Source organism: Poromitra crassiceps (genome assembly GCF_964638095.1).
Source record: "Poromitra crassiceps genome assembly, chromosome: 18".
Classification (NCBI taxonomy): Eukaryota; Metazoa; Chordata; class Actinopteri; order Beryciformes; family Melamphaidae; genus Poromitra; species Poromitra crassiceps.
The window spans coordinates 1,503,712-1,530,704 of NC_139636.1; the positions used below are offsets into that span (position 1 = coordinate 1,503,712).

General features: G+C 41.8%; 2 protein-coding genes across 2 annotated transcripts in view; one reads left to right on the top strand and one right to left on the bottom strand.

Moving 5' to 3' along the window:
- Positions 1–8,732, bottom strand: part of LOC310792697 (secretory carrier-associated membrane protein 2-like) — a 33,087-nt gene extending 24,355 nt beyond the window's left edge. The window contains exon 1 of the mRNA XM_083654423.1: positions 8,600–8,732. Within this exon, the coding sequence (XP_083510549.1) occupies positions 8,600–8,656 (57 nt within the window). The 5' untranslated portion in view covers positions 8,657–8,732. The remainder of the gene's footprint in view (positions 1–8,599) is intronic.
- Positions 8,733–11,417: 2,685 nt separating this feature from the next.
- On the top strand, positions 11,418–25,191 carry LOC310793376 (mannose-6-phosphate isomerase-like). Its single transcript, XM_083655184.1, has 8 exons — positions 11,418–11,439; positions 12,896–13,023; positions 16,241–16,441; positions 17,721–17,862; positions 18,583–18,762; positions 20,823–20,996; positions 22,491–22,699; positions 23,579–25,191. Exons 1-8 carry the CDS (start codon positions 11,424–11,426, stop codon positions 23,795–23,797), a joined length of 1,269 nt encoding a protein of 422 aa, XP_083511310.1. The 5' UTR covers positions 11,418–11,423; the 3' UTR covers positions 23,798–25,191.
- The last annotated feature ends 1,802 nt before the right edge of the window (positions 25,192–26,993 follow it).

Sequence of the window (26,993 nt, forward strand, 5' to 3'; positions counted from 1 at the left end):
GATCCGTGCTAAAACAGCTCTGCGCCCGCTGTGCCATTGTTTTCCTATGAGGGAGAGCGCCGCAATGACTTCCACTTACAGGACGATCTCTCGCACCAGATTTGGTCCAAGGCCACCAAGAGGTTCTAGCGGGCCAAACTTCTACACCACAAATTTTCACATTCTACATTTTCCAATATTACTAATATCTTTTTGTAATATTTCTAGAAGCAGAAAACAACTCTGCCAAAGCTACAAAGCTAAAGGAGAGTATGTACAGAAGACCAAGACAGAGTGAACCAGAGAGGAATTACTTCATTTAATACTCTTCTGACAAAAGTACTCATGGTACAGAAGTGGATATTGTTTAGTAGCACCTATGGGTCTGTTTTTGTTTATATGAAATCTAAACTTTGAAAAACAGTTCTATTATTTCTGCTTTTTAATTTGACCTTTGAAGGGCAGAACTGTCCCTTGAGAACTTTAAATTCCTGAGCTGAAACATGCTATAAAAAAAGGTAGTCTTAAAAACAACAGGCCAGACACAGAAATGTGCTTTGGCAGAGTCTCAGTGTAAAGTACAAGAACTTCCAGACATTGTTGCAATAACCTCCAAGAAGGTCCTGATGAATCATTACCTGAGAAGAACTCCCTTCTTAACAGGAGTTAAGTGCTTAGAGACAAAGAGGATTTGCAAATATGAAATGACTCTAGTGCTTTGACTCATTCAATAGAGGAATGACTCCAGAAGTAGCACTTCTGAACTCAAGACATGTAAAAGGCAATTGGATTTTTGTTTGGGGATTGTGGTTAAATGCATGAACTAAGGTCTGTGGTCAACAAACGTTTATGAAACAGTGACATTTGTGTTGTTGTTTTTACGTGATTTTTAGAAAACACTTCAAAAGGTCATAAAAGTGGTCCTCATTTATGAAAATCATCTTGCTGAACACAAACTTAGCTGTTTCATACATTTTGTTAACCACAGACCTTAGTTCATGCATTTAACCAAAGATTCCCATACAACAACCCCATAGCCTTTCCCCCCTCAGAAGCAGGAGTGCAGGGACATCCGGGGTAAGCCTACAAAAGCCTGTGGTACTCTGTATGAAGACAAAGGGAAGGTCTGGATTGTGGGCCTTTTCCTGGGATAGACTCAAGACAATTAGCCGAAATGTTTGTGAGCCATGCCGACTCCGAGTCTGACATATATGAGAGTATCAAATGAAAACATGGCCCTGACTGATGTCAAATTGAATCACTTTTTCATGACTTTCTATAACTATTGTCAGTGTCACTTCCATGAGTTAAAACTGGGATTCCTTCTGGGCCTATGAATGCTGTTTTTCAGCTTTATTAAAATACTAAATAGTGTGAAAAGAAACCATCATATAATGCAATGATTGTGTGAAACAAGTTATAAAATACATGTTGGCCTATTCCTGGAAATTGACTCATTTGTCAAATTCCCTGATTTTCATCGACAATTGATATAATTCCATGCCTTTCTTTCCCTGTCTGGAATACAAATAAACATTTCATGATATTCCAGAAATGTCACCATGACCAGTGCGAAGATATAGGCCTAATTATTTTACACATCTAGATCTGAGTATTTTTTCAAGGCTATACGTTTAAGAAGTAAATATTCAATGTTGTATTTAGAGTTTCCATATATCCTTGCATGTACTCTGTTGCATCCAATGAGAGGGCGGGCAAAGGGAATCTTAGGAGTTGAAAGACTTGACTTGCTTGATAGAACCCGCCTTGATATCACACACAGAGATAGAAAAATTGCAATGTTGACACAACTAAGGCCATGTCCACACGGAGACGACTTTAGGTGTATCCGCTAAAGTTTTTTGTCATATAGCCGTTTCGTCCAGATGGAACCGCGTTCTGGGACTATACGTTCTGGCCGTATACGCTAATTTTTCAAAACGGGTCCCAGAGTGATTAAATCTGAAGACGCCACCCTTGCATTTCCGTGTTTACAACCCATACGCATCTTTCCTGAAACGATGACGCCATAGCCCCACCTCTCTCCACCAGCAACAATAACAAGCATGGCAGTAGCGTTCGTGCTACAGCAGTGGGGATCTTGCAGCAAAATATAATGCTCCTCTATTACCACCGTCAGCAACAAGTGGACACGGAGAACAGCGTGTAGCCTACAACATCCTCAGGGCTCCACACAGCTGAGTCTTCCCATCCACCCCTCCCCTCCCTTCATCGGATATTTCCCAGAAGGCTTAGCGGCGGCTACATTTTTACAATAACACAAACAAAATCAGGCTTAACGTGTTAGATAGAAATTATATTTATTTTTAATACAACATGCAATTCTGGAATATTTTAATATTGGACAAAATGAAATGAAATGAAATGTAAACCCTCAGTGTAACCAACATACTCTCTTGCCCTATATATAGCCCTCGTAAATACAACGTGAATAGGGAAGTGAGAGGTTTGACGAACACAGGTTGCACTGTGATGTCTGTGATATCCGCTCGTGTCCACTCCAACAAGACTTTAGCTTACTTGACGCGACTTTTTCAATAAAAACACATTCATGCCATGAGTTTATATAATGTATATTTATGTTGCATCATTTAGCCTGTGCTGTGATGTGCAGGAGCGGCCAATACGCTGGGATGTGTTTGCAACATGTCTACAGATCATGGAAGTGGATGATATCAGGAACGTCACCGATAGTTAACGTTCTATATTGTAGGCTACAGGGAGACCATCAGCCCTGCTGAACAGCTCTGCATTTGCCTGTATACTGTAGGTTTAATCATTTTATTCATTGACATGGCAAACCTCCCCGCAAAGCCAAGGGTTTAAGCTGCTGCTACAGTGAGATACACATTATAGACTGTGCGCCCCTAGAGGTTGTATTATTGACGAGATTGTCTTTCTCTGTTATTCTACAGCGGTTTCAGTGGTTTCATGTGGATACACACATTTCTTGAAACGTTTCCATGTTTATGGAAAACTTTTCTGAAACGAAAAAAAAAAAGATAGCTTCCGTCTCCGTGTGGACATGGCCTGAAACACAAGTCCCCATATATATATATAGCCTATGAGTCATGCTTACAAAAGGCTGACCCTTCTGGCATCCTTTAAAGGTGACGAGGCATGAGGAAAACGTCACATGACAGGCTCTCCACACACCTGTAAGCATTCCCAGGAAGAAAGAGATAACTAGGAGGTTTCACTTCAGGAGAAAGCAACAGAGCTTCACTGCCCAGTAGCTGTAGTAGTTTTCTAAGGACAGTTGTGAGAGAGACAATACCTTCCATAATATTCAATAGTGTTTTCTGACGGCCATCGTCTTGCTAGAGCAGGTTTTAAATGGCATACAATTATCTCTTTTTTAGAAGGAAGTCTTTGTAGATCGTCACCAACTATGGAGATATCCAAATTAGCCTAAAATGTCAAATGTGTTTACACCGTGAAATCAGAAACAAAAAGAATTGTGACCAAAGTGCCGCTTGTATCTTTTGATGACACAGACAGCAATGGATGGAGAATATGTCTTATTCATAACAATAAGCCTCTCTAAAATAAAGACAGGGCCAAGACATCAACACAGAGGGAGTGTAGAGAGAGACACACCGCATCTTCATCACACTTAGGGATGCACGATATATGCCCGATTTATGTATATATATATTTATATGCGCGATATATCGGCAATCATATCGGTATCGGCCGATGTTAGTCTTTTTTTTTTTTACATATCGGCATCGGTCCAATGTTGCAATGTTGTTGTTTTTAATATATATATTTTTCCCCCGATTTTGTATCCCATTTTTATCCCCCATTAGTGCTAATTTTAATTTGTTTATCCTGGTTGCTGCTCCACCCTCTGCCGATCTGGGGAGAGCCGAAACTGGCTCCATGCTTCCTCCGAGACATGGGCAGTAGCCAGCCGCTTCTTTTCACCTGACAGGGGAAGCTTCACCGGTAGGACATAGCACGTGGGAGGATCACGCTATTCCAACGAGTTCCCCTCCCTCCGAACATGCGCCCCTAACGACCAGAGGAGGCACCACATCAGCAACCAGGATATTGCATGTTTTGGTGTGGGGTTCCTATATGAAGGAAACCCCCAGGGGGCACGGGGAGAACATGCAAACTCCACACAGAAAGGCCCTATTGACGAGACCCCACCCGGGCGGTGGGCACTCGAGGACATGCGGACGGGCACGCACTCCTTCAGCGCTCACAGCGTCCCAGGTGGGAATCGAACCCAGGACCTTCTAGCTGTGAGGCGACAGCGCTTACCACTGCGCCACCGTGCCCCCCCGATGTTGCAATGTTAATATCGGTTATCGGTATCAATCAGCCAACATTTTCACATTGAGAGGAAACAATGCAGTAAAATCTATGATTTATAGCTTTTCCAAATGTTTTGGAAATAAAGAAATGCATTACTTTTTAAAATTCACAGAATTTAAACGTGTCTTTCAGTGTGTACAAAATTTGATTATCATAGAAATTTGTTTTTTATACAGATCATAAATCGACATCGGTAAATAAATATTGGTTATTCGCCATAATAACAGCAATGTTAATATTGGTTATCCGTATCGGCCAAAATGTTCATATCGGTGCATCCCTAATATCACAGTGGACTCTCCATACTGATGCTAAGGGCCTATCAGTAAGGCTTCCTGCACTGACCAAGGGTCACTTCTCCTGGCAATCTTCTTTATAAAATATGTGTGTGACGAAGAGCAGTCGTGCTCCAGACGTCACCTTGGTGGTGCAATAATAAAGAAGTGGACTTTGGATCCTTCAGTGTGTGAGCTGTTGATTTGTTGATTTGATGATTTGATTTGGGGCTCAGCACCTGCCCGCATGCGTGCTGCTGTGCTGCAAACCATTCAGTGGTGCAAAATATTGGTCATTATAATAACCTGAGTGTAAAATCTAGCTCGGGATCAGCATAGCTTGATGTACCGACCGACCCAGACAGTCAAGTTGCACCAGGAAACAGGAGTGACAATCATTAATTGTCTAGTTGTGGTTGGGTTGTGCACCTCCTATTTCATAACTGCAGTTGGATATTGCTACTAAATGGACTTAACACTTAAGCCACTCTTCAGCTTGCTTTAGCACAGTTCTACAGTGCTACAATTTCACAAGTACACGCTCCTGAAAATACATTCATGCAGGTCATTGGAAAAAGGGTGGCACATGTGCAACAACTTAGAACCATATGAAATCCGTTAATTATTTTTCCAAATTCCGTTTTATTTTCCCCAAAATTCATTCTTTTTCCATTTTAATTTGAATTGAGGCATTAGGAGTGATAATTTTTTCTTTTTTTGATGACTTGGCTCTCTCAGACAGCCTCTTCAACATGTTTCCCAAGGTGAAAACTAAGTTGTGAGGTGCAGTAAGGGTCCCATGCAAGGCTGGCCCCCCACTCAAAACACCCCAATCAAAAACGGAATCATTTCTCTAGGCCTTTTTTTTTACAATTATGAAATCATTTAGGTTACTACGATCATTAGATCTACTTCTTATTTTCATCATTGGGCCTACTTTGATCAATTTCAGCCAAATTATGGAAAACGGCAACATTCCATGTTTTACAGTTGATTCCATTTTTATTAACAAAAAACATGATGCCGTCCGTTTTTCTCCGTTTTGCGGAAATCATATGGTCCTACAACAACTTCAGTCAGAATAGTATTTACTTTTTTTAAAGATACCCTCCCGAACTTCTTGATTTATGAGTATTATTTTTTGTTCCTTTGCATAAAGGGTCAGCAGCACAGTGCCGTGGCCTGTGGCGTGGCGTGCAGTGAAGGGAATGGCACTGCAGTGCGGAGGCCATATTCAGCTGCTGGGAAGCTATTATTTGTTCAGTCACTTACACACCCAGCAGACAAACGGTGCTCTAATCTCCACTGAGTGACGTCACGTGACGTCAGGCCCATTGTGCACATGAGACAGTGTGATGCTGCTGCACCACGGGGGGAAAATGGCAACATTATAACGGCCACTAAAATGACAAAATAATCATTTTTATAGTCGCTACTTGCTACATAATGCTGATATGTAAAATGATGTGAATAATCTACTACTACCATGTGGTTTGCACTGTATGTGAGGTCTGGCTGTCCTCGAGAATGTTGGTGTAGCATGTTCTGTGATACCATGGTGCCAGTAGGGATGCACGATATATTGGCATTCGGCAATCATATTGGTATCGGCCGATGTTAGTCATTTTTTTTATATATCGCCAATAATGTTGCAATGGTAGTATCGCATATCGGTTATTGGTATTGGCCAAAATTTACACATTGAGAGGAAACAATGTGGTAAATCTATGATTTATGGGCTTTTCCAAATGTTTTGGAAATAAGAAAAATGCATTACTTTTTCAAATTCACTTTTTACATTGTGTTTTTCAGTATGTGCAGATTTTTTTTATTACCATAGAAATGTGTAAATATCGGTTATCGGCCATAGCAGCAATGTTCATATTGGTTATCGGTATCGGCAAAGAAAATCATATGGGTGCATCGCTACATACAAGCTGTCAATATAGTGTCTCTGCACCAATGCTGCCAAGACAGATTCCTGTGCATGTATTGTACTACAGGTGTGTTGCAGATAAACTTTTTATTTTCATTTTTATTTGATGGTTTACGGACCTAATGCAGTGCTGTAACTTGATTAACCCTTATCTTGTACGACGGTCCGGAAAGCCACTGTAACCTGTGTGTTATAAATGCTCAGCAGGATACATCACGTACCACGTCATGATCCGTGGGTTTAAATCCAGTGCACAACCTAGGCTGCATGTCCCACATGTCTGATGAAGGTCCTTGTATTCAAAACATGTTTTTAAACTCAAATCAAATGAACTGTTTTTAAATGAGAATTGCTGTTCATCTCCATCTACTTGTTTTCACTCTCCTTATCTCTCCCCTCTGCCTCCTATCTAATACATCAGAAATGACTGATAAAAAAAATGACTCACAGTTACAGTAAGCTAGGCTAGCTTATAGCATTACAACAATAAGGAGCAGCCAAGGAGGCACATCCTTGACAAAAAAATGCACATGAGGGTTTTCAACCAGACTTCAAAGGGGAGGGGAAAAGTAAAAACAACAAAGTTATACTTCTGATACATAAAAGTTTAAAATAAGGCTTAGTCATGTCTGAGTTGTTGTTATGTGTTGTTTATAAATATACACAACAACCCACGCGCAATGGCAGGAGCCCGGAACACATTTACCGGGTACGTTTGGGAAAAAAAATCTTCAGTGTAGCTAAGGTTAGCTAGCTAGAGCCTAGCTAACCTTTCACATAGTTTAGGATAGGAACAATTTCCCCATTGTGTGTGGGGCCGTGAGACTGCTACTCTTGTTGATAATTCATCGAGCAGTGAAAACGAGACGTTTTCCTCTATGTTTGATGTTACAATGAGATCTAAAAAGCAGCCTAAGGCTTTTGCTCACGTCACGAGGTAAAAGAAGAAATGGTGGATGGATGGTATTCTGTGTGAAGGAGAGCCTGGCTTTAATGTATGGTTATGTTATGTAACAGCCTAGAGGACATCATGCAGCCTGAGCCTGGTGGATGGGGTTAGCAGATGTGCTTTTGTTCAGTGGAGAGAATCTGAGGAGTTTGGTCTTACACTCCTAAAAGAAATATGCACTGAATCCATTTTCGAGATGTCTGCGTATCTAGTTTGGGACAAAACATAAACAAGAAAAGTAACATTGTATGTGTGATGTGTCTCAAACTTAGACTCAGGACCAGGATACATCCTTTTTGAGAGTGTAGTTCATCGACTTTAAAACAGAAAGGGGTACTACATTTTGGAAGTTGAGTCTTACCTTTTGTCAAGATTACATGTGGACTTCACAGACCACAAGAGAGGGCCCAAACTCTTCACTTCAATCTAGCTGTGAAACAACTTTGATACCACAAAGTATGATGGTATTTCCATGCACATGCAGAGCCACTCGTAGCTTTTAGATCATATGACAGGTGACCCGCTTCTGGACTTTTCAATACTGGCTGGCTGGCAGTACCGGCAGTACACAGAGAGTCTGTATTTACTGGAAAGGCATGTCTCTAGGTTCAAGAAATAATCAGGCACGTAGATAATGAAGTTACACAGCATATTAGAGCGAATAGACTAGGGTTAAAACCAGCAGCAGCAATGGAGGTACAGTAGCTGAAACATGGTGCCTGTGGCTATATGATAACCTATAGTCAAGTAGGCTAAGGTCATATCAAATGATGTCCGAAGTGTTAGGAGTCCACACAGTGATTTTGAGTGGTTTACAACGAAAATACATTGTGGTCGAAAAGGGTTTGGCACAGATTCCTAGTTGGCAACATTTTAACTTCCTGCAACTGAGCTAGCTTGATAGCACCGCCCTCGTTTATCGACAAAGCACGGCGATTGGTTGAAAGTCCGTCAATCATGCCACGTTTACCAAATGGCCACCGAGACAGCAGAAGAAGAGCCCGCCCCAACATCCACCCAACAAGTTAGCTACAGCGAGTCAGCGACAACTTGATTGAAGCTTACCGAACTACTAGGTTGCCGTTGTGAAGGAAGTCAAAAAGACACACTTACATTGAAAGGGTTGTCGCTGGCTGGATCTGCGAAGGGGTTGTTATCAAATCCAGACATTTTGAACCCGTTGTAGGCTGTTCTGACTTCTTTAAATGGAGGAATAAACAATACACTTCTCACTCGCTTCAGTCGCCTCTCCTATCCACTTCCTCGAATAAAAGTTTACAGCGCAGGCGCACTTCGACAATGATGTCTACGTCACTTGACACACTTGACCAAAGACGATGGGATTTCAAGTAGGCTATCTGTGACTTGACACTTTGAAATTGATTGACGAAGTAAAGCGCGCCACCTGCGCATATGTGTGAATATTACACAAAGTAAATAATATGGAATGCTTTTGCTTGTGTAAGAAATGCTCCTGTGCGAACATAAACACACACACACACACACACACACACACACACACACACACACACACACACACACACACACACACACACACACACACATATATATATATATATATACTTCTATATATATATATTTATATACATACATAATATATATATATATACTTCTATATACAGTACATATGTACACACACATTATATATGTATGTATGTATGTATGTATGTATGTATGTATGTATGTAGGCTATGTATGTATGTATGTATGGATGGATGTATGGATGTATGGATGTATGTATGTATGTATGTATGTATGTATGTATGGATGGATGTATGGATGTATGTATGGATGTATGGATGTATGTATGTATGTATGTATGTATGTATGTATGTAGATATATATACTTCTATATACAGTACATATAGATATGTACACACACATGTATGTATGTATGTATGTATGTAAGCCTTTTTACCTACTGTCTTCCATAACTTCTTTGTATTGGACTCTAATGTCCACTCATATCCAACCAGACAATAGACCCTTTTCACGGGGGCCATGTTGTGCCAAAAAGGCAGGGTAAACACAGGTGCAAGCAAAACGCTAATGAGGGTTTCCAACTTCCAATGATTGGAATTTGGAAACCCTTATTAGTGTGTTGCTTGCACCTGTGTTTGCGCTGCCTTTTCGGCACAAAATGGCCCCCGTGAAATGGGTCTATCACATAACATTCACCTTCCATTTTCCCGCACAACTTTAGGTCAATTTAAGTAAGGGATAATGGATAGTGAGCCGGTGATTACTGGCGAAATAATGACCGACAGGTGAATGATTGCTTAATCATTCACCTGAAGGTGAATTCTGTAGATTCTGTAGATAGTTTTCAAAAGCAGCCCAGTAACAGTTTATTATTATGATACCGGATCGATTTATCAGACCGAATGGGTGATCAGTAGCGGAGCGTACACCGGGGCAGAGGGTGCGCCCGCCCTGGGCCCACTCGTCAGGGGGGCCCATCAAAAAAAAAATTTTTTTTTTTTTGCAGGCCAGGCCAGGCCATCGGGCCCGGCTGGCAACCTGTGTTTTTCTTTTTCTTCTTCAGAACAAGCTTGTCTGTAAAGTGGCTTCACTGTAGGCTTTCTTGGACATAATATTACTTGGCTCAATGAGTGACAAATTGTGTTTTCGGATATAGGGGCTATCAGCTATTTTACAGTTGTGACTTAAAATTACTATTTAATAAAGTCAGTGGTGTGAGTGTGAGAGGAATTCAATCAATAGACAATAACATTGGTGTGTTTAAAATGAGATATTCCACTAAATATGGCTAAAACCGATTCAAACATGCAAAAAAGGCAAATTTTTCTTCGCAGCCTGGCCTGGCCTTCAAAAAAAAAAAAAAAAAAAAAAATTTTTTTTTGATGGGGCCCCCCTAAGAGCTTCGCCCCCTCTGGGCTGATAGGGTTGCTCCGCCCCTGCCTGTGATGCTTGTTAAAGCCGTGATCGTTGTGGGATTATTACACCTGAGACAGACAGACCCAGGGATCAAGTTACAGAGAGCCCACTTTACACTGTTTACACAGACTGTGACACTTGTTAAAGCCGTGATCATTGTGGGATTATTACACCTGAGAAACAGACAGACCTGGACTCTGTACTGCACTCACTGTCATTGGCTGCTGCTATAATTGTATACGGTTATTGTTATTTTATTTTTGTGTTGAGATGACAAGTTTTGCACTGTGTTTTGAAGTGATAATAATAATAATAATAATAAGTTCAGTGTTTCTGCCTGTGTTGCTGTCTGTTGTAGTGTAATTATAAAATGACCTAAAGGGAGAGCAGGTCACCAAGTGAGTGAGAAAAGGAAAAATACTGAATAATTACATCACTACAGTATAATCCTAATGTTAATTTAAAATGAGATATTCATCTAAATATGGCTAAAAATCATCCAAACGTCCATAAAAACGTCAATTTTTCGTCGGGATCCAAAAAAAAAAAAAAAAATTGAAAAAGAAATTGAAAAAATTGTGTCCCCCTTATTGCAAACTCGTTCCGGCGCCACTGACACACACACACACACACACACACACACACACACACACACACACACACACACACACACACACACACACACACACACACACTTAAGCCTACAGAGAGAGAGAGCTGAGAGAGAGAGAGAGAGAGAGAGAGAGAGAGAGAGAGAGAGAGAGAGAGTAACATATTGAGTCTTTCTTTCTTTCTCGAGTGAAATGTTATAGTCTCTCCTGATTCTAAATAGCTGAATCGCTTGGTTTGACCAAGCAAAGCTATTTTTTTATACTTTTTCTTACGGAATGTCTATGGAAAAATTAATAGCGAATGGAATCCCTTAGTACACATGCCGAACACGGAAGAGGGCGTGACTTTAGCACTTCGTGTCGTGACGTCATCGGTGGCGGTGCCCTGGCTGACAGACGTCGCAACCATGGAGGAAGTAAGAGGTGAGTGAGATGCTCTTCTTCATCCCGTTCCAAATCACTCATTCTGTAGATAGTTTTCAAAAGCAGCCCAGTAACAGTTTATTATTATGATACCGGATCGATTTATCAGACCGAATGGCTGGTTATCAGCGAGCATCTAGCTAGTAGCGTGCATCTAGAGGTGACGGTTGTTTGTTTAGAGCAGTAGGCTTGACTCTTTGAAATGACATGTCGTTTCTAACATGGTCATCGCTGTGTGTAAATGTGTGAAATGTCAAACCAGACGCGCGGTCGCTTTTTTGCTTTCGTCGGGTCGCAGAGTCAACTGGCCAGGGAGAAACGTTAGGGATCGTCGCAAAAGTGCGTTTTTTTTTTATTATGATAGTGGCACATGATCCGGGTACTTCGCAAAACGTCAAGGCCGCGCCCCTTTTAGGCCACTCGCCGTTGACTTTCATTGTAAAATAAATATATAGAAAAATAACATAATTAATTTAGTTTATAAATGACCCAAAGACAGTCACATGACATGACAATATATTTCAACTCGGCCGGCCATAGAATGCACAAGATACATCGACAATAGTAGGTAGGCTACTTGCCTTATATGGCTGTATCCAGCCCACTGATGAGTTCCCACTGGGTTACATGCATCATCCACATTGACGGTGTCACCTCTACTATATTAAAAAAAACATTGCAGATTTTTTTTTATTGTTAGTGAAACCGACAACACAGCAGCTCTTTGCGTGTTTTCAGCTTCTTGTACAGTCTTTTCCTATGCTGGGTTTCCCTGTAAAAGGGGCAGTGGCCTCTGAGCCGACTACAAGACAAAATGATGCGTTGCCGTTCTGGTCTATACTAGGCCATTGATTCTCAACCTTTTCCCATAAGGACCATCATTTATGTCACATTGATTAAATGAAGCCACAGACCTCCATTTGATGAGCTGTTATCTCTCAGAACCAAATCAAGAACGTCATCATCATTGAGTGCTCGAGTGACATCACTTACCTAATGATTGCCCTAAATAATGATGTGATGTCACTCGAGCAATGATGACATCATCTGGTGACATCATCACTGATGACATCACTCACTGATGACATCATCGAGTGCTCGAGTGACAACACTGGTATGGTAGCAGCTGCATTCTATACATAAGTGATATCAGTGATTTATAATCAATTTGAGTGTGTCTTGGAGGCTTTGGAGACCACTGTGTTCCAGACCAGGGGGGGTATAACTCCCGGGGGGCGGGGGGGGGGGGGGGTCTAACTCCCAGGGGTTGTCTAGTGCTAGATAGATAGATAACAGAGAAACTACAGTATGATCAAAACACTCATTCTTCTACATTCTCTGTGTTAACTTCTCTTCTCTGTGTTAAATTAAATAATGTGAAGCTTAACAATTCATCAATTTCAGTTTTTTTTTAATCAACAAATTAAACTTTTATCGATTTGTTTTCCATCCTCAGTGTTTCCCCTGACCTGTGCCGTGCAGAACTATGCCTGGGGGAAGGTGGGGCTGGACAGTGAGGTGGCCAGACTCGTGGTGGGTGGAGACCCGCTGGCCGTCATAGAGGACAGCAAACCCTATGCAGAGGTGAGACAGCTGTCATAGAGGACAGCAAACCCTATGCAGAGGTGAGACAGCTGTCATAGAGGACAGCAAACCCTATGCAGAGGTAAGACAGCTGTCAGTATTGAGGAGAGGGACTGTGACTGGAAGGTTGCTGGTTCGAATCCCTGGACTTGGAGCAAGGCAGTTAAGCCCAAGTTGCTCCAGTGAAGCTGCTGGAAGACTGTGGTTGTACTCTTTCAGCAAATCGTTCCAGAATAAATGTAAAAGGTTTAAACAAAAAGTGCTTTTGACTAAATATAAATTCCAGGTTTGAATCGGATTACTTCATTGTGATGTCAAACATGTCTTCCATGAATGATGCAGACACTGCTTGGACCAATCAGTAAAAAGATGCATTATCAATTCAATTATTTTTCCATTTTCCATTCCATTTTCAAATTTGCTTTCTTGGCATGAATGTCACAACAACACTGTTGCCAAAGCATCAATCAATGAAACAAAAATAATTAGTATATTACACATCAACGAAGATGACATCATTATCCCCCTCATGTTTTCTCAAAATTGGACCAGTGGATTAGCAGTTATATTACATCCTTTCACAGTTTGAAAATGTAACCTTCATGCATGCAATGTTTTAAAAATGGAAGAGAACAGTGCCAAAATCAGCCATGCCTCCAAACTGCTTCAAACTTGCACCATTGGTGTAGTGTACATAGTTAAAACATTTAGTTTAAAAACTTTAATCAATAATTGTATTGTTACAGTGTCATTTTGTAAACCCTGGAACACACTGTGAAGATGCATTGTCCCTCAAAGTTTCACCAAAATGGTACCAGTGTGTCTGATATTGTCACGGTGAGTGGTGTGTAGAGGACAACAGCAGGAGGCAGATGATGATCAAACCCAACACTGGGCATATATTTAATGAAACAACAGGTAACATATAATGACAGGTAACATGGACAGAACACGCGTGAACTTCCTGACGACCAGAAGGGAACAGGAAGCTAAATACACAGAGGGAAGTGATTACACATGGGAAACAGCTGGGTGATTACTAACAAGACACAGGCCCTTTCTCAATAACAAGAATGCATTCTTGTTCTTGGGGAGAACGTTCTTGCTAGTCGTTCTTAGAAGAATGAACTTGCGAGTCGCTAGGTCACAAGCACACATAATGCTGTTGGCAGTTTGAGACGATGCGTTCTTGAGGGTATTGCGCAATACTAGCGCAGAGGCCACCTGCAGTACTACACAAATAAAAAGCTCAGCTGATGTAGATGCAGCCAATAGACCCTTTTCACGGGGGCCATTTTGTGTCAAAAAAGCAGGGTAAACACAGGTGCAAGCAAACACACTAATGAGGGTTTCCAAATTCCAATCGTGGAAGTTGGAAACCCTCATTAGTGTTTTTGCTGGCACCTGTGTTTACCCTGCCTTTTCGACACAAAATGGCCGACGTGAGAAGGGTCTATTGTGCTCTGGACATTTTTTGTTGCTCCATTTTTCGCCCTAAATGTTCGTAAAGAGTCAATTATTGAAACCTACTACCCTGCTTGTAGGCATCAAAAGTCATCAGAAATTAATTTAGTGATGCAATAAACCTTTAAATTGTAAAAAAAAAGCTTCCCGGAGCTTATGGCATCTTCCCTGCTCCATTCTGCCTCCGTTTATGCCGAAATGAATACTGGGATACGTGCCTTGCCCAGTTGACACAAGTCACCAACCAGAGCATTCTCGGTAAAGTGGGCATGTCGAGAACACATCCAGGAATTTTTAATTGTCTGTTTTAAGAACAGACAAGAACCCATATTGAGAAAGGGCCATAGACTGGAGACTAACATAGATCTGCTGGACCTAGACAGTGAAACATGAGGAACCTGAGGGGACTAGAGACATAGGGGAAGTCTGACAAAGTCACTATAGGTTGAGGCCACATCTCGTCATAGACGCTGGTTTAGCTGGCTCAGCCTGGCTGGGGGTGTGGTCAGGGTGGGGTAAAAACCCCCGTTCTATCCATTCAGCAAAGTTAGAATTTAGCTGATAGCCCAGCCCAGGCAGACATGATCGGGGATTTAACCACCGCAGTAAACGCACATCTGAGCAGACGTCTTGTGTTCTGCTCTAGAACCCCCAAACATGTAGTTTAGAGCCGCAGCACCGTCTTTTGGTGAGTCAGCCCATGAGATATATGGGCGGTTTTACCCCACTCGCGCACCAGCCGCTTAACATTTTGTGGGCATTCCCAGACATGCGGACTGTCTCTATCGTGACAGATATAATATGCTTGAATTTAAAATCTTAATTATATAGCATCCTTATTATGCCAAATAGTGTCATTTCTTCAGCACTGGGAATCTGGGACACATAGTTTAGTCAAAATCAGCCCGTGATATCACCTGAAATCTACTATGATTTTTAAAGGTTCACATGCCATGTCTGTCCTCAGGATGTTGGCAACGTGAGCCTCTGTCCCTACATGCCTGTCATAAGTCCTTCTTTATTTAGCTACAGTGGCTCTGGACTGGAGGGTTTGTCTTGAAGGTCAGTAGATCAATTTGTGGCACTGGTGACATTTTCACAGTAAAGTCACATTAAAGTTACATGCTACGGTTGGTCATATTCGCTTCCACGCCGATACAGAAGGTGGTACAACGCTTGAGGCTATAAATGTGACATAATTTAGCTACAAATGTTCCGCTAACTGAGAAAGATTGTCATGTGAGTGAATGGAAATACGACAATCAGTCAGTCAGCCCCTCACTACCCTTTTTGACTGATTTGATCCAGTCATATTACATTCTTATCAATAATCATTTTATTTAGGGATGCACGGTATTTATCGGACCGATAAATGATCGTCAGTTATAGCCATTTTGCGTTATTATTTATTATTCCGATAATTACATTTTAGCTGATAAATAACAGCCGATAATATGAGGCCAACTTGGCTTTGTTTTGCCTTGGAAGGGGCAGCGGTGCAATATTGTTGTCGCACGCTTGTGATGTCACAGCTGTCCATAGAACAAAACATGGCTGCCGCCAGCGTGGCTGTTTTTCACAATTTCAGGTGATCACAACGCTATTTCCCCACAAAAAAAAGTTTCTCTCTCTCTCTCTCTCTCTCTCTCTCTCTCTCTCTCTCTCTCTCTCTCTCTCTCTCTCTCTCTCTCTCTCTCTCTCTCTCTCTCTCTCTCTCTCTCTCTCTCTCTCTCTCTCTCTCTCTCTCTTCCAGCTGTGGATGGGTGCCCACCCGAAAGGTGACGCGCAGATCAAAGACAACAGGATCGCCCAGACCACACTGGGCCAGTGGATCGCCCACTTCCCCGGCTGCCTGGGCTCCAAGGTCAAAGACACCTTCCAGGGTCAGCTGCCCTTCCTCTTCAAGGTGCTGTCCGTCAACACAGCGCTGTCCATACAGGCCCACCCCAACAGGGTGAGCACACACACACACACACACACACACACACACACACACACACACACACACACACACACACACACACACACACACACACACACACACACACACACACAGAGTGTTCAAATTCTGCATAGTACTTACTGATCAGTTAAGTTGAAGCATAACTTCTTGTCAAAAATAGCTTCTTGAACAGTGATGAAAACGGCTGATAACAAACCTACGCCCCTTTGTCAAGTTACCAGAAATGAATGACGCGCTCCCCTTATTATTATTATTATTATTATTATTATTATATTATTATCCTCCGTAGTGAACAAACAAACTGGAGATACAGAGAATCACTTTGCAACACGGAGAGAGTTTAACACACTGAAAATGGATGGATGGCTGTCCCGAGCAACGTTACATTATTTGATTTCGTTTTACGCGTTTACAAGCACACCACTTCTGCACGTCACCGCCCCTTCTGCACGAAGAGCCGCCTCATTGTTTCCACCCAGTTTTAACAACGAAAGCTGGGAGAAAGTTCTCAGTCTCCAGTTGAGCAAAGCGGAAATTTCCAATTCATTTTTCCCATAGAGAATTTGACATTGAAAAAGTGTAAGGTAGACTTACCATGTGTTGTCAGGGTGTAGGTTGACTTCATCATTGTGTGTTCAGAGTTTCCAGAGTATTGTGATTGTGAATTCAGTATTGTTTTAGGATTAGCATGTCGGATGTGTTTTAGGATCACCATGTAGGATGTTTGCATGCTTAACCTACTGCATTCCAAAGTATACAGTGTACACTATGACACTTAGTATATACAGTGTACACTATGACACTTAGTATATACAGTGTACACTATGACACTACGACACTATGTACACTATGACACTTGGTTACAGCTAGTTTATATACAGTGTACACTATGACACTTAGTATATACAGTGTACACTATGACACTACGACACTATGTACACTATGACACTTGGTTACAGCTAGTTTATATACAGTGTACACTATGACACTTAGTATATACAGTGTACACTATGACACTACGACACTATGTACACTATGACACTTGGTTACAGCTAGTTTATATACAGTGTACACTATGACACTTAGTATATACAGTGTACACTATGACACTACGACACTATGTACACTATGACACTTGGTTACAGCTAGTTTATATACAGTGTACACTATGACACTTGGTTACAGCTAGTTTGAATTGAGCAGTTTGGTTAGAGCAGCAGCACTGAGTGACCCTCTTCCTCTCTTGCATGGCTGTGGGCTGGCCCGTCAGGAGTTGGCTGCTCGTCTCCACGCCCAGTTTCCCGAGCATTACCCCGACGACAACCACAAGCCAGAGATGGCCATCGCTCTCACCCGCTTCCAGGGCCTGTGTGGCTTCAGGCCGCTCGACCAGATCCTGGGATTCCTTCAATGTGAGTCCCCCTAATCATTCTTTTGAAACATTGAACAATGACCGTCAGGCAGCAAGATGGATTTTCGACCCCTTTAAATGTACATGCTACCATGCAACTTTTTTAGGGTCCTTCAAAGGTAAACAAACTTTTTAAATCTTCAAGTCATAGTATTGAAGAGTAATGTGCTGAGAGCACATTGCGCTCCTTTTTATTGTTATTATTGCACCATAACTCAAAACACAAGCCTATTTTTGCTCCAATGTTTACAAACAATACAAATGTAATCAAACCGTTTATGGCTTTCAAGTACATTTCAAACTCATGTTTAGCTCTTACAAACTGATATTCTTCGTATCAAGAGCTCTGTCAGAGGTAAACGATACTTTAAAATGTAATTTTTTTTAAAAATAAGAAGTGTTTTGAATGGTAAAAGTTATGGAGCAAATCTGGAAGATGGACAATAATCAAAGATGTCCTGCAGCCAAACAAGCTAATTAGCCTAACTTCATTCAGACACACGTTTGTTTAGTGTGGCTGGCTAACTTCAAACTTGCAATAAAGGTGCGTTCATGTGAAATTAGTTTTTCCAGTATATCCAGTAGCACAGGATGGATGCACAGTTACACAAAGGAGCAGTTAATTACGTATTTTGTGTGTGTGTGTGTGTGTGTGTGTGTGTGTGTGTGTGTGTGTGTGTGTGTGTGTGTGTGTGTGTGTGTGTGCGTGCGCGCGTGCCAGCTGTCCCAGAGTTCCGTGCTCTGGTGGGGAACGAGGCAGCAGAGGAGCTGCAGTGCAGCGTGGGAGATGCGGTGCGTACCAGCCAGGCGCTGAAGAAGTGCTTCACCAGGATGATGAACTGTGAGAAGAAGGTGTTTGTAGACCAACTCAACATGCTGGTGAAGAGAGTCACCGAGGAGGGTGAGGAGGAGTCTACAAAGTCAACCACCGAATCACTGTGCTTAGCCTAATTAATAGTATAATATAAACATTTTAGATTTGGTTCACACACTGCAGTTTGGTGGAAGAGGATGTGCAGATGACAGGTGAGCACAAATGACGTTGGACACTTTTCTGCTCTGAGTTGACGTTGTATCAACTGGAGGCGTTCCGCAACGCAAAAGCAGTGAGCAAAACGCATAACTCTCATTGAAAACAATTAGAAAAGCCAGGCTGTCTGACCGCAGCCATAGGCTCTTACACAGTAGGAGAGTCCCGGGAAGACACCCAATGAAAATGCCAAATTCTAGAACAGTAATTAATTAATTAATTAAGTAATAGTTAGACTGTAGAGCAGTGACGGCTGGTGGTGATATTGGGTGGAGGGGCTAAAAAATTATAACCACCAATAGCTCATGCTGCAGCAACAGCAGCCTCCGAGATACCAAATTACAGCAACAAACAACACTAAGTAGTAGGCTATAAGAATTGCCTGATGCAAAACTTTCTGTAGGCTATCACTCTCTCTCACACAACACACACACACACACACACACACACACACACACACACACACACACAATTAAATGATTAATTTATGTCCACATAAATACAGAGTACAAAAGGATATAAACACTAATAATGCAGTCAGATGCTGGGAAACAGTTACAAAACTGCCACAATAATGTGTACAAAAAAAGGAACACCACACAGGGTGATGGCAGTGGCAAATTGACAAATACAGTTATACTGTAATACAAGATATTGGTTAGTATCCACTTCAAGAATACAAAAAGCAGCGCCTTCTCCATATCAAGCGGCTACCAATAATAGCAGACTGAGCAATACCTTCTCTTAGGTAGATATGCAAAACCAACACATTCCCAAACAGATTGTCTTTATCAGACCACAAGAGGAGAGAGAGAGAGAGAGAGAGAGAGAGAGAGAGAGAGAGAGAGAGAGAGAGAGAGAGAGAGAGAGAGAGAGAGAGAGAGAGAGAGAAACTTTTTTTGTGGGGAAATAGCGTTGTGATCACCTGAAATTGTGAAAAACAGCCACGCTGGCGGCAGCCATGTTTTGTTCTATGGACAGCTGTGACATCACAAGCGTGCGACAACAATATTGCAGAGCTGTTCACGTCTTTTCCCTTTGATGTTTAACGAGCTACAGCTGTTGTGCCCAGTGCCCACGTAACACAAAACTTACGATTTTGTCTTTGTCCCTTTCCTTGGACTCTTCACTTTTTTTTCAATTTCCCCCCGTCAGAGATCAAGGAAAATGAATGAGAAAGTAGTCCTCAGCGCCATTTCCTGATTCTCACTTGTAGTGTGTGCATGTCATATTCGAGCTGTCATTGGTTGTCAAGTCAGTGGCAGGTCGGCCCTGGTGGGCTGAACCATGGGCTGTCCGAGTTTAGCCCAAATGGCCCGTAGATGGCCGCAGCTCAAGGGGGGCGTGCCAGACACTTGTCAATCACTTATAACGAAGGTGATTGAAGGCTGAGGGGAGTGTGTTTGGGCTCACAAAAACTAGCCCATTGCAATGATTTTCTTGTGACTATAGATGGCGCTGTTGCTGCTCTAATAGGTTCCACCAACATAAAACAACCAATTCTAAGTTTGTTTAATATAATTTAAGTAGAGAATAAATAATAATAATAATGTTCTCATTTTATTGGAAATGATAGGGGGGGCTTAGCCCCCCTAGCCCACTGATACCAGCCGTCCCTGCTGTAGAGCCAAAACATTGAATGCTGTACTGCAGGGGGTCAAACTCATAGGTCACAGGCCACATGCGAGCCAATTTGGTCTCAAAGGAGGCCAGACAAAGAAAATCAATAATAACCTATAAATTAATGAGAAAACTTCCAAATATTCCCGTTTCTTTTAGTGTAAATAATTACAGCTACATTTTAAGAACACATTTTCACGTGGTCTCTCCCGATTCTAAATATCTTTTGTCTTCTTTTTTTTATGAACTGTTTTCAACCTGCTGTATCGACATATTCACTTGTGATCTGTGGATGTCTCTCTCCCATGCAGCCGCGGCAGGGAAGGACACGTCGAGCAGCAACGGCGACCTGTTGCTCCGCCTCCACTCGCAGTACCCCGGCGACATCGGCTGTTTCTCCATCTACTTCCTCAACCACATGGTCCTAGAGCCCGGCCAGGCCATGTTCCTGGGAGCCAACGAGCCTCACGCCTACCTCTCTGGAGGTCAGTGGACGCCTTTGCGTTTACACTGCCGAGATTTGGCTTACGTTCTTATCCAGAGTGACATACAATGACTACAATAGTACAATAAACCCTTAAATTCCTAGACTGTCAACATTGCAAACAGCCAGTAGCCAGTCGTCCAAGGGTCAGACCCACAGCGCACGCACAGTAGATGTGACAAATAGTCCAGTGTATGATAGAGAAGTGGCAGGGAAAGAAATTAGAATTTTCCCCCTCTTTTGGAAAAACAAACTGTTCTATGAGAGCCATTAATCATGGTTTAATCCAATTTATATCTTCTGTTTTGTCAGCAAAGATACAGTTATTTCATTTCAGAACACGTCTCTTCTGGCTGCTATGTAGGTAGGTACTGTATGGGAGTTTAGGGAGTTGAGTCTGTCCTGCCAAAACCTTCTCTTGTGTTTATCCCCTGCCCTTCCTTCCTTCCAGCCTTTCTTACTAATGTCTAATCCACCATATTGGTGATGTGCTTTGCATTCCTTGCATTTTTGTTTGGTGGAGTATTTTTCTTATTCGTGTGGTCAAACAGAAAATGTTAAGTCAGATTCAGCTACAAATGGAGATGGATAGTGAAATGTCTACAGTGATCTAAAACCTCAGCGGTAAATGCCAGGTTTTAGTGTCAGTCCCTCAGAATCAAGGGCTTCTTTCTAGGGCTGTCAAATAATATTCTATATTCGAATATATATTCAAATATTAAAATTAAAAGAATATTCAAATATGAAAATTTGTATTCAATTTGATTATTATTATTATTGTTACAGTATTATTATTAATATTATTATTATTACTATTACTATTACTATTACTATTATTATTATTATTATTATTATTATTATTATTATATATTTTACATTTAACCAGGTAGAAAACCTGGCCAAGAGGGCAACATAAAAACATACATCGTTTGCCTGGTTATTTAAAAACATTACAAAGTGTAGGTTACTACTGTACTAATGCTGACTGAATAAATATAGAAAAAAAGCTTTTATGTTAAATGAAAATATATATATATGTTCAAATAAATATACCAAGTAGCTCTCTGGTTGTATTGGTTTGCCTTGCCATGAACACATTTATTTTTAATTTTTATTTTTTGTATTCCAATCTATTCGAACAAATATGTTTGGTTTAGAGGAAATATTCAAATATGATTTTGGGCCAATTTTGACAGCCCTACTTCTTTCTAGAGCACTGATTTTCAACAAATATGTTGTCTTCTGCTCTCTCAATGTTCTCTGGAGGTTGTCAGAAGACATGTTGGGAAGTGTAGGAAATCACTAACTGAAGTAGAAGTAGATGGGGCAGCTTGAGGGAAAGTAGGTAGATAAAATATGGAATGGAATTCACTGAACATCACATTGAGCATTTGAGGGTGGCCACTCGTCTTTTTCCCTCCATCCATCCCTCTCTCATCCTAGACTGTATCGAGTGCATGGCCAACACAGTCACATGATCTATCTCTCATCCTAGACTGTATCGAGTGCATGGCGTGCTCGGACAACACGGTGAGGGCCGGCCTGACACCCAAGTACCTGGATGTGAACACGCTGTGTGAGATGCTGAACTACAGCCCCGCCCCCGCTGCCTCCAAGATCTTCCCGTCCGTCCAGGACGCCTCGGACCCCTGTGTCTCCCTATACGACCCCCCCGTGCCAGACTTCACTGTCATGAGGATACAGGTAATACAATTACAACAGCAGTTGGACACTGTACGAGTGTCATTCCAAAACAAGACTAGGTAAAACCTAGTTAGTAGATAGCTGGCTTGCAGTGTTGTCAACTCTTTTGCCAACTGCTGACTCCGCCTGCCAGGGCCAGATTCGGCATACGCCGGTAACAATTAGCCTGCCTCAAGTGGCCATTTGAGGAACTGCAGTTGTTTGTACTGTACTTCCACATTGCCCTCATTTTTCAGAACTGAAGATTGAGACTTTGTCTCATTCTTATTCTGACTCAAATAAACATTTACTCTTACAAAATAAGGGAAATACCAGCACCACCAAGATTTGAGATTTGAGCTCATGAAACAACTTTAAGGTTAGAGATGAGAACATCATTGAATATGTTTACATTCACGCTGATGATTCGATCTTAACCCGATTAAGTCAATACTCTGAGTAAGACACTGCCATGTAAACAGCATTTTCTATTATTACCTTACCTGGAATGAGGTCACAGTCGGAGTTAAGCAAAATAGTCGATTTAAGACGTGAAATATTCCGATCTTAGTCATAATGTGATCTCGTCATCTCGTGGTGAGTACCCGAGTCACAACATGTACATAGAGCTTTTTGGTGCTGTTAGAAATGTGTGTTTTTGGTGACTTTGAACGGTTGTACCATTTCCTCAAATTCATTGGCGATACTAACTGGATGACTGTAGCTCACTGTATACTGTACGGAGAGTGACGGTAAAGGCATTGTGTATCTTAGTTATGTACGGGCGATATGGCAAATGGGCGAAACTCCCCAAAAAGTTGGCGTATCCCTTTAATGCCCAAAACGTTGCACATTGCAACTGTTAAAAAAGCGAATGTGTCTCTCCTGCCTCCATCCCAGGTGCCGCCCTCAGTCAAGCAGTACACCTTGTCTCCGGTCGACTGCGCCGGCATCCTCCTGGTCATCGACGGCCACGCCGCCGCCACCTCGGCCGCCGCCCTCTCTGACATCACCCTGAGGCGGGGCAGCGTCCTCTTCATCTCAGCCAATGAGAGCGTCTCCCTGCACATCACCTCCCCATCGGGAATGACCATGTTCCAAGCCTGCTGCCTGCTGTAGGTGTGAGTGTGTGGCTGTGTGTGAAGGCTCATGCTACTCTACCTTCAATTCAAGATTTGATTTGATTTTCTACACCGGCTTGAATGAATGAGGTGTACGCTGCATTATGGGGTTGAGGCTGATTGTTGTGCACTTTTTGGTAGGTAGTTTGCAAAAGGAGATTTCAGACACAGCGTACGAACGCCCGTGTGTGCCCGCTACCCCGCCTCTTCAACCCAACCAAACCCACCCTGTGGACCACTGTGCCACCCCCTACATGCCAGTCGCATGTTACATGGATTTGTAACTGTTTTTAACCCGTAGTGTGTAGGTGCAACTTATACCTCCACATTCTTCTTTTCCAGTCTATGATGAAGTAACACACACTCACACAGCTTTTATTTAACTAAGGAAGCAGAAAGGGGGAGTGTTTACACTGGTGCCGTACACCGCGACTCACTGCGCTGTGTACACCTACTGCTGTTGAGGGCTGAGCAATGAGCACGTCTATGACTTTCCCAGCCTGACTCTGCCAGACGGGGGCGGTATAGACCCTTTTCACGGGGGGGCATTTTGTGCCAAAAAGGCAGGGTAAACACCATGGATGTATAACACAGGTGCAACTGCAAGCAACACACTGAGGATTTCCTAATTCCAGTCATGGAAGTAGGAAACCCTCATTAGTGTTTTGGTTGCACCTGTGTTTACCCTGCCTTTTTGACATAAAATGGCCCCCGTGAAAAGGGTCTATTGTGCTCACAGTGGTGTTGCGAACTCAATACCGCCCCATCTGGCAGCGTCAGGTTATGACCCCCCACCTCATGAGCCAGTATACAGTAGTAAATCATTGACTTTATTATTATTGTATTTTAGCGGTTGAGAATAGTGTAATACTGATATGCCTGTGCATGTTTGAGTTATAGCAGCGCTACCGGAAAGGGCCTTCTTGACTGTGATAATGAGCCATAAACAGAGTACCAGTCTCAATCAAGTCTACCCTCCAGGGTAGGATTGGTTTTATACAACAGTTATCAATGCATGTGTACGGTCTGGAAGCTCATACTTTAAGGATGGAAAATATAAAGTAAGGGAGGGTTACTAACTAGCTCCTCCTCTGTAGGACTCCTACTCCCATTATATACTCCTGTTCCTACTCTATAGGAGTTATCAATTGGAATGCATATTGACCAGTCTGACTGCTGGACTGTCTGAAACTACCTTTTTGTTAAGATTGAAAAATGCACTACTGCTGCTTTCGGATACTCTACTCATAATACTGTATAATTTTACACACACACACACACACACACACACACACACACACACACACACACACACACAGGTGTTAGTGTACAACAAAATGCTGCATTCAGTTTCCTGGTTTGTTGTAGCAACAAATCATACAGAGTTATTACTGAGTATATGCAGCCAAATGTTTGAGAGTTTGCATGGTGACCACTTTGACCAAGTGATTATTACATTTTGGCTACAAGATGTTTGTACAATATTGTTACTACATTATTTCAGCATGATGCAAAACTACTGTAAAATGACAGGGTCGATCTCAACTCATTAAATTGTGATGTTTCTCAACCCCCCCCCCCCTAAAATGGTTTATATAGCTTATCTTGAATCAAATCAAATATTGCGAAAGAATGCTCTATCAATCTGTCAACCTACCAACAAATAACTGTTTCACTTTCCATTTGGACCTGGATGAATGACGGGTGAATGAGCCAAGTTGATACAAGCTGTACTGCGAACATAACCAGAAGAGCAGGGTGTTGTGGAGTTTTCTGGTGTTGGTGATTTAGCTTGAATCTCTAAACTTGTCTCTATAAGCTCTAAATGTTACTAAAAGAATAGTTGGGCAATGGAAAAAAACATTACAGATAGAAGGATTTGAAGAGTTATTAATCTGTAGCTAAGTTCTTTATTATCTCTATCAAATACAGGGTAGCCTCCAGTTTCCTTTCAAAAGTCATATTTGTTTTAATAGTGTGATGTGATTTTGTCACGGACACGGTCACCATTTCAAATGGCATCTGATTTTGAAATGAAACTTGTAACCATTTCACTTCACACACGCGCGTTACTGATCTCGTTTTAAGCCACCTTTAGTCGTTTCAAGAAGACGTCTCTTCTCTTCCAGAGGGACTGTTTGCACTAAAGTGTTATTTTTATTTTCATTTTGAATTTTTCTGATTATTAATTTGTGTTTCACATATGAAATGTGACTGCTGCAACAGTTTTACCTCCCTGGTTTTAATTCAACTGTTGTGAGAATGTTTCCTGGAATATGACTCTGCAACAAAGGCATGGATTAGCAGTTTTTAATAATAATAATAATGTGTCATGATGCTGTGGCACGGATCTGCAGAGGCCTTCTGTAAGTCACTGATGAAATAAAGCTGTTCTCTTATTAGAAACACTGCCTGCATTCTTTATTTGCTCTTTGATTGGATCAAACTTGCGATACAAGCAGCCGAAGACACACAGTAGAAATACAATACATTTATTAGCAGATTTATTTCCCCAACGTTAAAACTCATGTGTATATAGACTTTGTCAAAAGATGAGGTGAATTCAAATATAAAATTGGATATAAAAGTGCTACAGTTGCCACACAACGTCAAAACCCTGAGTGGTGACATAGTTTTCAAACGGTGACATGTCTGTCAAAAGCAGAAATGTGTCTGCACATCCAGGCTAGCTGCTGGCTCGAGAGTGGAGCACCAGAAAATGGATAAAACCCGCCCACTAATAACTGTCTTCACCATTTATTACGTCAAAGAGAAAAAAATGTGTTTCAATCAAGGCATTTGTGACAAACCATTTTGCCGAAAAACACGACGCGTCAGTGTTTATCCCGATAAATGGTGAAAAGGCAGCAAATGGCGTGTGCTTTTTAACAACCATCTGCCTATCAGAAAGAGCCGAGAAGATTCCTGCGCGCGCGCCAACACATCCTTAGGGACACTCTTCCATCTAATCACCGTTGTAAAATAATTGAGGGAATTATACATTCGTATATCGATTTTTCTTCTGTAGGCTTCTGAAATCAATGTAAGGGTGTGTGACCAAAGCTTACAGATGGATCGAGGTTGCATAAGTGAACTAAAGGCAACTTCCACTCCCGTGTGCAGGATACTCCAGCGTGTGCAGGATACTCCAGCGTGTGCAGGATACTCCAGCGTGTGCAGGATACTCCAGCGTG